The sequence below is a fragment of the Hemiscyllium ocellatum genome, chromosome 2 (genome assembly GCF_020745735.1).
Source record: "Hemiscyllium ocellatum isolate sHemOce1 chromosome 2, sHemOce1.pat.X.cur, whole genome shotgun sequence".
Taxonomy (NCBI): domain Eukaryota; kingdom Metazoa; phylum Chordata; class Chondrichthyes; order Orectolobiformes; family Hemiscylliidae; genus Hemiscyllium; species Hemiscyllium ocellatum.
In genome coordinates, this window is record NC_083402.1 from 40076552 (window position 1) to 40089147 (window position 12596).

Sequence of the window (12596 nt, forward strand, 5' to 3'; positions counted from 1 at the left end):
TAGTGATGAGGCATTCTGTCAAATGACTTTGACAGTCTGTTCAGTGAACTACCTGACCAGATCCACCCTCTCCTTTTCCTGAAGGGTCAGCATGCTGACCACGTGCTGCCTGACAGACATGTGGTCAAAGATGTTTTCCTTTGCAAATTTTTCCGAGAGTGACAGGTGACATGGAATGGTCCAGCTGCTTGGCATGATCTTTGGACGCAAGACCAGACCCATCCTTCGCAACGGTGAGGAGAGATAGAACTTCAGTATATAGTGATACTTGGTATCTGTGCACTGAGGATCCACTCACAGCCTGGAAGGTGTCAGGAAAACGTTAAACCCGATGAACACTTAGAATTATACTCCTCATCCATACGATGAAATTAAGGACAAGGATTAAACTAAACAAAACCCTAGAAAGATATTGTTGTCTGCTTAAGTATCAGTCACTGCTTCCCTGTTTTAAGATGTCTATCCTGATATACAACATTAGCACCCGTAAACAAAATATAAGGTTCAACAAGTCAGAGGCACTACAAGACAGCTAATAAGTACCTATGTTAGTTTCCCTAAGCATTATAATAAGTGGATGATTGTCAGTGTTCATTCTATTCACAAGTTTTTTTTCTTGTTGTATCTTACAGATTTATTCTACAGATGTTAAAAGTTGTCATAGTCTTACCAGATCATAGGGTTGCTTTCTCATGAGAGACAGAGAAACAGGTGGTTTAACCTGAAATTCACCACACCTCAGCAAGGGGAGAGGTTGAAAATGATAATGAACATTCAATTTTACGTTTGATCAAAAGAAGCCAATACTTGCTCACAGTTGATTTCACCTGATTTTTTTTTATTACTCAATTTCCAGGTGAAATTGAGTAATAAAGTTCAGAAACCGGTTTGAACAATACTCAATCTCAATTTGGCGATTTTACAATAACAATAACATTGATTGAAAGTAGTAAATCAGCCCAAGGCACTTGATAGGAGTAACATGAGACAAAATTTCACACCACGTTACAGAGATATTGGGCAGGGGGCCAAAAGCTGTGAAAGAAGTAGGTTTTAAGGAAATATCTAAGAGAAGAGAAAGAGCGCACTAGAATGATAAAGAGCTAAAAGTGTTTAGGGAAGGAATTCCAGAGCCTTGGGCCCAGGAACGAAACACATGACAACTGATGGTGAAGCAAAAAATGTAGGGAATTGGAAGAGCACAAGGGTCTTGAAAAGTTGAAGGACTGGAGATGGTTATAGAAATAGGGAGTAGCAGGTCATAGAGGGATTTGAACATGAGGATGAACCTTTAAATTCCCATCCTCACAACAGTGTAGGCAGACTAACATCATATGGAATCACCTCTACTTTCTCAAGGACAGTTAGGGATAAGCAACAAAAGCTGACCCCTCCAGCAATGCCCACATCATGTGAAAGACTACATTGAAAAAACTGTGACTTTCCTGGACTTGGAACCAATGCAAGTCTCTTGAGCACAAATGGGTGATTATATCTTGCTTAGGATCTGGGTAACAGAGTCCTCAGGGATTAAGAAACTAGTGTCTTGTAGCAGAAATGATGGCAAAACTATCAACATTCATGGTCATTGCTATCCTGAATTCACAGCAATTTCCGAGTCTGCACATATACAGTTAAACATGGAAATACAAGAGTTGTTGTCAATGATGCAGCACCTCATGGTAGGTTGCACTGTTACTGTCCTCTCAAACAGCAATCAGGTTATAATCAGTAAACTGATGAAAACTTGTCTTTTTATGTAACCAATCTTATTGCAAAGCCCTCAAGAAGGCAATGGAATGAAGTGGAATTAGATGTTTAATGGCATAATGTGCCATTATTTTATTATAGCACAGCTTCTACCTTAACCGCTTGTGTCCCCCAATCATTTCCTTCACTTTCTGTAAATTGAATTTAAAATGGACCATAAAGTGTCACTGTGATTTAGTTACTTATCTGGTTAAATAGCATTGCGGTTGTTGGATGATTAGAGATCATTTTGAAGCTATCATCAGAGTTAAAATGATGTCAGGAAAGGGAAAATATGTGTCACAGAGATCAACAAATCTTAACAGCCTTCCTTGAAATTCATGATTGAAACTTTAGTGCCATGAAAAGTGTAACTGAAAAGTTCTGTTGGAGAAGTGAAATTCATGGTCTGCTTGGCCTTTTCATGTTTTATAATCTTGAAACAAATTGACAGCCATTGACATCAATTGAGCACTCATTCTCTCCCAGTACTGTCACCACAGCATGAAAGTCATGTCCTTGGGAGTTGCACACTGACCTATCCTGGAAGAATAGTTGCTCAGAGCTCCATATTTAACAACCATCTTCCTTATTGAATGATAACAAAAGAAATGTCTTGAGATTTGAGATTTACAAATGTGAATTTGTGTTAATTGGTTTGAGAGCCCAGTCACCATATTGATACTTCTTAAGAGCCTAGAGCAGACAGGTCTAGTTCCTCAGTTCTAAGAAGGTTCACATGACTGATTCCTGAGATAATGGAGTCATTTTACAAGGAGAGGTTGGACAGCTTGGGCCAGCATCTGTTGGAGGTTAGAAGCATGAGAAGCGATGTTTTTGAAACAGAGTTCTGAGGGTTCTTGACAGGATGGGATGCTGGAAGAAGTTTCCACTTATGGAACAGAATAGGATGAAAGGACGTAATTGAAAATAATAGCTCTTCCTTTTAAGAGGGAAATGAGAAATCTTTGTTCTCAGGTGGTCAGGGAACCCCCTTTCTGTTTGGGGGAAGGGAGGACTAGCAAAGGAAGTCAAGACTATCAGAGATAGAAAGAAATGGGAAGTTGGGCCACAAGTGGATCCACCACAATCCTACTGAATGATGGAGCATGCTCAAGAGATCAAATTACCTCACCTGTTCTTAACTTACATATGCATTTGTATGTATATTTGTGTATTCAAATATTTCTATATTCATAATCTCACATTGCGCCAAATACATATAATATGGCAGTTCCTACTTGAGGTTAGTGGTGATAGTTCAGGGGATTAGTGTGGGAAGCAATACAAAGAGGCTAGTCTAATTTATTAGCCACTAATGTTTCCTTGGAACAGGCATGATTCGAAACAGAAAGGAAAGCCAGGTCAATGCAAGGCTTAGTCAGAACTTAAGAGAAACAGGCAAAATTCAATGGAACAAGTAGCATGTTAGAAATTGAGCAAAATGCATAAAGAGGGAATGGAACAAACCAAATGGAATGGGGAATGGATGTGAAGGGAGGCAAGAGGAGGAGCAGCAAAAGCTGAGAACTAGAATTTGAGGTGAGGAAGGAAAAGCTGGAACAGAGTTAGGATCGGTGTTGTCCCTTGTAAGGATGGAATACAGTGCTCAACACTTGATCGCCAATTCCGACACGCTACACCGAAAAACCACAACGACCTCCTCAGAAGCCAAACACCAGACACGGCTGATAGAGTGCCCTTCATTGTCCAGTACTTCCCCAGAGTGGAGAAACTATACCATGTTCTCCTCTGCCTTCAACATGTCATCAATGGCAACAAACATCTCATCAAGATCATCCCTTCTGGCTTTCAATTGCCAAACCTTAACAGTCCATCGTTCACAGCAACTACTAGCCTTCAGGACAACAACCACAACACCACACAACCCTGCCATGGAAACCTTTGCAAGACATGCCAGGTTATCGACATGGAAATTACCATCACCTTGGAACACCACCCACTACCTACATGACAGATAACCATGTGACTCGGCCAATGTTGTCTATCTCATGAGCTGCAGGCAAGGGTGTCTTGAGGGGTGGTATATTGGTGAGACCAAGTAGACGCTACAACAGCAGATGAATGGATATGATACAACAATCGCCAGACAAAAATGTTCCCTCCCAGGCAGGGAACACTTCAGCGGTCAAGGACATTCAGCCTCTGAACTTTTGGATAAGTGTCTTCCAAGGCGGCATTCAAGAAACACAACAACTCAGAAATGCCAAGCAGAAATACCCATGAAGACAGTCTCAACCGTGATCTTGGGTTTGTGTTGCGCTACATGCAACCCCACCATACTGTTCTGCATCTGCAAAGTCTTCCTTCCTGTCTTGTTTTGACACCATCACCTTGATAACTTGTTATGATCTTGCTCCATAAATAGTTTGTATCGTTTCAGATTACTTGTTACTTTGGTTAGATCCTCAGCATGTGACACTTATACCTATCATGTTATTCCAGCCATTTGGTTTGTCTCCAGCACCATCTAATTTTTAATTCTTTGTAATTATCTCTCTGCCTCATTTAATCCAATTACATCCCTTCACTTCGTATTCAGCTGTTGACACTCTACTCACACTGTCTGACACTTTTGATCAACTGCAGAGACATACCTGTCGACATTCCACTCACACCATTTGTATGACCTTTGGTCTGTCTGCTATAAATTCTGTGCCTATATGCCTCTCTTCACTTCACCTTATGAAGGGGCAGCATTCGAAAGCTTGTGATTTCAAATAAACCTGTTGGACTATAACCTGGTGTGTGTCATTTCTCACCTTGTCCTTTTTCCTCAACCAAGATGTTCCCTCACCCTCCTCCTGTGGTTGATAAGGTCCTCAGCCATGTCCAACACATCTCCTGCATTTCTGCCCTCACTCCCTCACAGAACAGCTGTATAGGGTTTCCCTCGTCCTCACTTCACACCTCACTAGTCTTTGCATTCAAAGGCTCATCGTCCACCACTTCCAGAAGGATGCCAACACCAAACACATCTCCCCATCCACTCTATTGTCAGTATTCTGCAGGGATCATTCCATCTGTAACAACCTGGTCTACACCTTATTTTCCACTTAGGCACTTTACTGTCCATAAGTATCAATATTGAATTCCATAACTTCACAGTCCAACTGCCTGATTTCTGCCCTCCAGGACCTTGACAACACCTGTTCCCTTTGACTCTCTTTCTATTCTGTCAAAAGTATAAATATACTTTCCAACCCCATTCAGTTCTGAAAAATAGTCATACTGTACTCAAAATGTTTTCCTCGGTTTCTCTGTCCACAGATGCTGCCAAATGTATTGAGTTTCTTCAGCAATTTCAGTGTTTGCTACAGATTTTCAGCATCCACAGTATTTTGCTTTTGAGTTTCCACAGCTCTTCGACGTAGAAAAGTCCAAGGATACACCCCGCCTTCAAAACATTTCCTTTCATGCCAGCCCAAAATGATATCTACCTTCTTTTTTATGTTGTGCTACCAAACTAGATTCCCAAAACAGGGAAACATTTTACCTGCATTTATCCCTTTAAATACTGTGTATGTTCAAATGAGACCATCCCTCATTTTTCAAAACTCTAGAGAATACATACTCAATTTGCCCAATCCCCTTTCAAAGCGCAGTCCATCCAAATTTGGAACAAGTCTGATGAACCTTTGTTGCACTCACTCTATCGCAATTAAATCTTTGCTCAGACAAGGAAACCAAAACTGCACTCAGTACAGGTGCCATCAAATCAAGCTCCTATACAACTGACACAAGACTTTACTGCTTCTGTTCTTAAATCACCTTGTAATAAAGGCGACTATTTCATTAACATTCCTAATAGCTTATTGCACCTGAGTATTAGCCTTCAGTGACTTACTAACAAAGACCACTTTCTATACTGATCATTTAAGAAAAACTGCACATCTTTTCTTCCTGCCAAAGTGGACAACCTCACTTTTTACCACATTATAATTCATCTATAATGTTCTTTTCCATTCACTAAACTTGTCCAAATCTTCCTGAAAATATTTTTCATCTTCATCACAACAAACTGCATTTATTTCAATGCAAGAGGCCGAACAGGCAAGGCAAGTGAACTCCGGGCATGGTTAGGAACATGGGACTGGGATATCATAGCAATTACAGAAACGTGACTCATGGATTGACAAGACTAGCAGCTTAATGTTCCAGGATACAAACACGAGAGGAAGGGGAGAAAGGGAGGCAAGAGAGAAGGGGGAGTGGCAATTTTGATAGGGGATAGCATTACAGCTGTACTGAGGGAAGATATTCCTGGCAATATATCCAGGGAGGTTATTTGGGTTGAACTGAGAAATAAGAAAGGGATGATCACCTTATTGGGTTTGTATTATAGAACCCCTAATAATCAGAGGGAAATTTAGAAACAAATTTTTAAGGAGATCTCAGTTATCTGTAAGAATAATAGGGTGGTTATGGTAGGGAATTTTAACTTTCCAAACATAGACTGGGACAGCCATAGTGTTCAGGGTTCAGATGGAGAGGAACTTGTTAAGAGTGTATAAGAAAATTTTCTGATTCAGTATGTGGATGTATCTACTAGAGAAGGTGCAAAACTTGACCTACTCTTGGGAAATAAGGCAGGGCAGGTGACTGAGGTGTCAGTGGGAGAGCACTTTGGGGATAGCAACCATTATTCTATTAGATTTAAAATAGTGATGGAAAAGGATAGAACAGATCTAAAAGTTAAAGTTCTAACTTGGAGGAAGGCTAATTTTGACAGTATTAGGCAAGAACTTTCAAAAGCTGATTGGGGGCAGATGTTCGCAGGTAATGGGATGGCTGGAAAATGGGAAGCCTTCAGAAATGAGATAACAAGAATCCAGAGACAGTATATTCCTGTTAAGGTGAAAGGAAAGGCTGGTAGGTATAGGGAATGCTGGATGACTAAAAAAATTGAGGGTTTGGTTAAGAAAAAGAAGGAAGGATATGCCAGGTATAGACAGCAGAGATAGAGTGAATCCTTAGAAGAGTATCAAGGCAGTAGGAGTATACTCAAGAGGGACATCAGGAAGGAAAAAACAGGACATGAGATAGCTTTGGCAAATAGAGTTAAGGAGAATCCAAAGGGTTTTTACGAATTCATTAAGGACAAAAGGGTAACTTGGAAGAGAACAGGGCCCCTTAAAGATCAGGTAGGTAAAAACAATGACTGCAGATGCTGGATACCAGATTCTGGATTAGTGGTGCTGGAAGAGCACAGCAGTTCAGGCAGCATCCAAAGTGCAGCGAAATCAACATTTTGGGCAAAAGCCCTTCATCAGGAATAAAGGCAGTGAGCCTGAAGCGTGGAGAGATAAGCTAGAGGAGGGTGGGGGTGGGGAGAAAGTAGCATAGAGTACAATGGGTGAATGGGGGAGGGGATGAAGGTGATAGGTCAGGGAGGAGAGGGTGGAGTGGGTAGGTGGAAAAGGAGATAGGCAGGTAGGACAAGTCTGGACAAGTCATGGGGACAGTGCTGAGCTGGAAGTTTGGAACTAGGGTGAGGTGGGGGAAGGGGAAATGAGGAAACTGTTGAAGTCCACATTGATGCCCTGGGGTTGAAGTGTTCCGAGGCGGAAGATGAGGCGTTCTTCCTCCAGGCATCTGGTGGTGAGGGAGCGGCGGTGAAGGAGGCCCAGGACCTCCATGTCCTCAGCAGTGTGGGAGGGGGAGTTGAAATGTTGGGCCACGGGACGGTGTGGTTGATTGGTGCGGGTGTCCCGGAGATGTTCCCTAAAGCGCTCTGCGAGGAGGCGTCCAGTCTCCCCAATGTAGAGGAGACCGCATTGGAGGAACAGATACAATAAATGTTAGTGGATGTGCAGGTAAAACTTTGATGGATGTGGAAGGCTCCTTTAAGGCCTTGGATAGAGGTGAGAGAAGAGGTGTGGGCATAGGTCAGCAAGGCGGCCCTCAAAGATCAGCAAGGCGGCCTTTGTGTGAAGCCGCAGGAGATGAGGGAGATACAAAACAAATATTTTGCATCAGTGTTTACTGTGGAAAAGGACATGGAAGATATTGAATGTAGGGAAATAGATGATGACATCTTGAAAAATGTCCATATCACAGAGTAGGAAGTGCCGGATGTCTTGAAATGCATAAAAGTGGATAAATCCCCAGGACCTGATTAAGTATACTCTAGAACTCTGTGGGAAGTTAGAGGAGTGATTGCAGGGCCTCTTTTGAGATATTTGTATCATCGATAGTCACAGGTGAAGTGCCGGAAGACTGGAGGTTGGCTAACGTGGTGCCACTGTTTGTGAAGGATGATAAGGACAAGCCAGGGAACTATAGACCAGTGAGCCTGATGTTGGTGGTGGACAAGTTGTTGGAAGGAATCCTGAGGGACAAGATGTACATGTATTTGGAAAAGCAAGGACTGGTTAGGGAATAGTCAACACGGCTTTGTGTTTGGGAAATCATGTCTCACAAACCTAATTGAGTTTTTTGAAGAAGTGACAAAAAGGATTGATGAGGGCAGAGCGGTAGATGTGATCTATATGGATTTCAGTAAGGCGTTCGACAAGGTTCCCCATGGGAGACTGGTTAGCAAGGTTAGATCACAAGGAATACAAGGATAACTAGCCATTTGGATAAGGAATTGGCTCAAAGGTAGAAGACAGAGGGTGGTGGTGGAGGGTTATTTTTCAGACTGGAGGCCTGTGACCAGTGGAGTGCCACAAGGATGGGTGCTAGGTCCACTACTTTTTGGTATTTATGTAAATGATTTGGATGTGGGCATAAGAGGTATAGTTAGTAAGTTTGCAGATTAGAGGTGTATTGGACAGTGAAAAAGGTTACCTCAGATTACAATGCGATCTTGATCAGATGGGCCAATGGGCTGAGAAATGGCAGATGGTGTTTAACTTAGATAAATGTGAGGTGCTGCGTTTTGGAAAGCAAATCTTAGCAGGGATTATACACTTAATGGTAACATCCTAGGGAGTGTTGCTGAACAAAGAGACCTTGGAGTGCAGGTTCATAGTTCCTTGAAAGTGGGGTCGCAGGTAGATAGGATAGTGAAGGCGGTATTTGGTAAGCTTTCCTTTATTGGTCAGAGTACTGAGTACAGGAGTTGGGAAGTCATGTTGCGGCTGTACAGGACATTGGTACGACCACTTGTGGAATATTGCGTGCAATTCTGCACTCCTTCCTATCGGAGGGATGTTGTGAAACTTGAAAAGGTTCAGAAAAGACTTACAAGGATTTTGCCAGGGTTGGAAGATTTGAGCTATCAGGAGAAGCTGAATAGGCTAGGACTGTTTCCCTGGAGCGTTGGAGGCTGAGGAGTACCTTATGGAGGTTTATAAAATCATGGGGGAATTGGATAGGATAAATAGACAATGTCACTTGCCTGGAGTGGGGAAGTCCAGAACTAGAGGACATAGGTTTAGGGTGAGAGGGGAAAGATATAAAAGAGACCTAAGGGGCAATCTTTTCACACAAAGGGTGGTATGTGTATGGAATGAGCTGCTGGAGGAAGTGGTGGAGGCTGGTACAATTGCAACATTCGAAAGGCATCTGAATGGGTATATGAATAGGAAGGGTTTGGAGCGATATGGGCTGGGTGCTGGCAGGTGGGACTAGATTGGGTTGGGATATCTGGTAGGCATAGACGAGTTGGAGCGAAGGGTCTGTTTCCGTGCTGTACATCTCTATGACTCTCTAATTAGGGGTGGGATTCTGAATGGCAGAGTCCGTACTCTCTCCAAGAAGAGGACACATGCGCTGGTTGCAGAGGATTGGGACAGGTTCTGCAAGGATACAGAGACACCAATGTCCCAGCAACCAATTAAGTACTTTTTGTAGCAGCACTGAAACACTGACATTCTCTGAGCAGTCAGTGCACTAAACTGGCCACTACTTCTTATGACTGGTCGTGACGCCTTCTGCCTTTTGTGTCTTCCAGCAAAAGGCAGCCATATCCCCCAGAGGAGACCTCCTTGACTTTAGAGGAATAGACCATTTAGGGCATAAGGAAACGACTGGCAATGCTGACCAACTGGGCCACTCCATCAATGGCAATGTCAAAACACTAATGGGCTCAATCAGCAAAGGAACATTCGGATGGGAAGCTGCTGAGGAGCTCACATCCACATCACGCAGTTAGGGACCAATGTTCTGGGCCACTGGCTTTCTGAGGGGTTGGGCTATTAGCAAGCAATAAAGACCAACCACTGAGAATTTGACGCTCCCTGGCAAGAATCTCGCCATGCTGCTTGAGCAAAGCAGAAAAGTTGCCGCCAGAGAATCTTGATATTAAGATGACTGATTAGATTAGATTAGATTAGATTTACAGTGTGGAAACAGGCCCTTCGGCCCAACAAGTCCACACCGACCCGCCGAAGCGTAACCCACCCATACCCCTACATTACCCCTTACCTAACACTACGGGCAATTTAGCATGGCCAATTCACCTGACCCGCACATCTTTGGACTGTGGGAGGAAACCGGAGCACCCGGAGGAAACCCACGCAGACACGGGGAGAACGTGCAAACTCCACACAGTCAGTCGCCTGAGCCGGGAATTGAACCCGGGTCTACAGGCGCTGTGAGGCAGCAGTGCTAACCACTGTGCCACCGTGCCGCCCATAACTGCACCATGACTGCCTCATCCAATTCTGTCACATGTCTCGTTATAGCCTATAAATTTCAGTTGCTCACAAGATTCCACTCTGTAAAGTTGAAAGAGTAATGCTGAATTAGGTGAAAGGAGTTCAAATGCCTTTGTGACTGAGGACAGCATAGTATTTGGACAGACATGATTCACTATTATAGCAAATATTTGGAAAATGACATCCTGTTTGTTCTGCTGAAATGCACATTTTGTTTTTCCTTTTCTAAATGCATAATGTATCAATTGTGAACTAACACAGTTCTTAAAGTTAACCAGGAGTGAATAAGTTGAAAGCAAAATTTTCAATATCAAGGAGCATTCCACTAGACCTCCCAGAAACATTTTCCATTCTGGTTTTATTTTTTCTAATCGAAGTGAAAGAAGGTCATTCCCACCAATTGTTATACAGCTCATAACATGATGTCTTCGCATATTGATAAATGCCACTAAATTTTATACTAGAATTTAAGCAATAACAATAAAGCTTATGATCATTACCGCTACTTGTTTTGGTATGTCATACACAGCAGAGTACTCTGAACATGCTTCTGATTCAGGTGCAACAATCACAGTGTAGGCTGCCCCTCTCCATTATTGCAGAAGTCCTGTAAGTATTACAATCTAGATTCTGAACATCTCCAGAGGCAGTTGAGAGTTGGTATTTTCACTACGCTGGACGAGATCAATTACTGAACTGCAGCAAGGCTAATATGTGTTATACTTTACTGTACCTTTTTTCTTTCGGATGCTCAGGCAGGCTGAAGGTTCGCTGTTCTGAAACAAAGCAATATAGAAAAGTTTACAACACAAAGTAAAATTAGAAAAATAAATTTGCCTTGAAGTAACTAGCTTTAACTGAACTCATGAGATACCTTTCAAAAGAAGCTTCTAACAAGACAACACAAGTCTTGTTTAGACATTTGAAATTGAACATATAATTTGTATCCCCATGTTCAAACTCTAGCATGCAGCCTTTTCTAAAAAAAAGGCACTTCTTGGTATTCGAATAAACTTTATTTATTCCAGAAAATTATAATACTTTCCAGATCTAGCACAAAGGCCTCAGCAGCTCACACTCTCATGAACCTCCGACACGCTAAACCTCCCTCTATTTGGCTCTAAACTGGTGTCGTAGTCTCAAAAGCACACCTTTTATTTTAATAGCATCAGTGCAAAGTTGGTACTGTGGGCCACATCTAATAAAAATTGGACTGAGACCACAAAAATCTATAGCACCAGGCATTAGTATAACGAAAGGAGACTTGTGTCTTGTGAGTCTTCAAAGCAGATGTCACCATACTTATCTGGGATAGACAGAAATTATGCCAGAAGTCAAGTGATCAGATTTGGAAGGATTCAGAAAATCAAGAAATTTACAACCAAATTCTACTAAGAAATGCTCCTCACTCAAACATTGATTGCCTGGCCAGGCTCATTCCTCAATACCAGCTCTAGCATGACCCATTCCCAAGTTGGACTTTTTATATTGTGTTGGACACACTTAACAAATTTCCCCCCATACCAAACCTCTTGCACTTAGCAAGTCCCAGTCAATACAGAGGAAATTAAAATCATTACAACAGGCCTGTTGTTTCTACATTTTTCAATAGTCTTTTGAAGTATCTGTTCCTTTACCACCTGTTGGCTGTTGGGATGCCTATAGTACAATCGAGATGTGACTGCACTCTTCCTAGTAATTTGAACTCTATCTATATGGTCTCACTCCAAGATGTCCTCCCTCAGTTTAGCAATAACGTCCTTCTTAATCAGCAGTGCAATTCCATCACCTCTTTTATATCCCAGTCTATCACGAAAGAAACATCTAAATCCAAGAATATTAAGCTGCCAATCTTGTCCTGCTTTTAACCAAATCTCTATTATTTACCCTGGTATTTATCCTGCTGCCACTGTTCACTCCCAGGTTCAACTTGACTGACCCCATTCCTTAGGTATTTATCCTGCTGCTGTTGTTCAACCCCAGGTTCATTCTCCTTTGCTATATTCTGCTGCTGTCACTGTTCACGCTGACTTCAAATATTTTACTTCAGCTGCAAAACATCAAAATACAACATCTTCTTAATTTTCAGTGTGTGGAGATAATGACTAAGAATTGTTTGAGAAGTGACATCAATTCAGCTGAGAACTTGACTCTATGCTGGAAATCAGAACAAGTGAACATGTGTCCCAACCAAGCTCTCATTGCCTGCCAATCAGCTCG

General features: G+C 42.2%; 1 protein-coding gene across 7 annotated transcripts in view; it reads right to left on the bottom strand.

Annotated features, from left to right (window-relative positions):
- Positions 1 to 12596, bottom strand: part of arhgef28a (Rho guanine nucleotide exchange factor (GEF) 28a) — a 447370-nt gene that overhangs the window by 191043 nt on the left and 243731 nt on the right. For all 7 annotated transcript variants that reach the window (XM_060836132.1, XM_060836104.1, XM_060836122.1 and 4 more), the window contains one exon: positions 11110 to 11152. In XM_060836132.1, coding sequence (XP_060692115.1) covers positions 11110 to 11152 — 43 coding nt within the window. The remainder of the gene's footprint in view (positions 1 to 11109; positions 11153 to 12596) is intronic.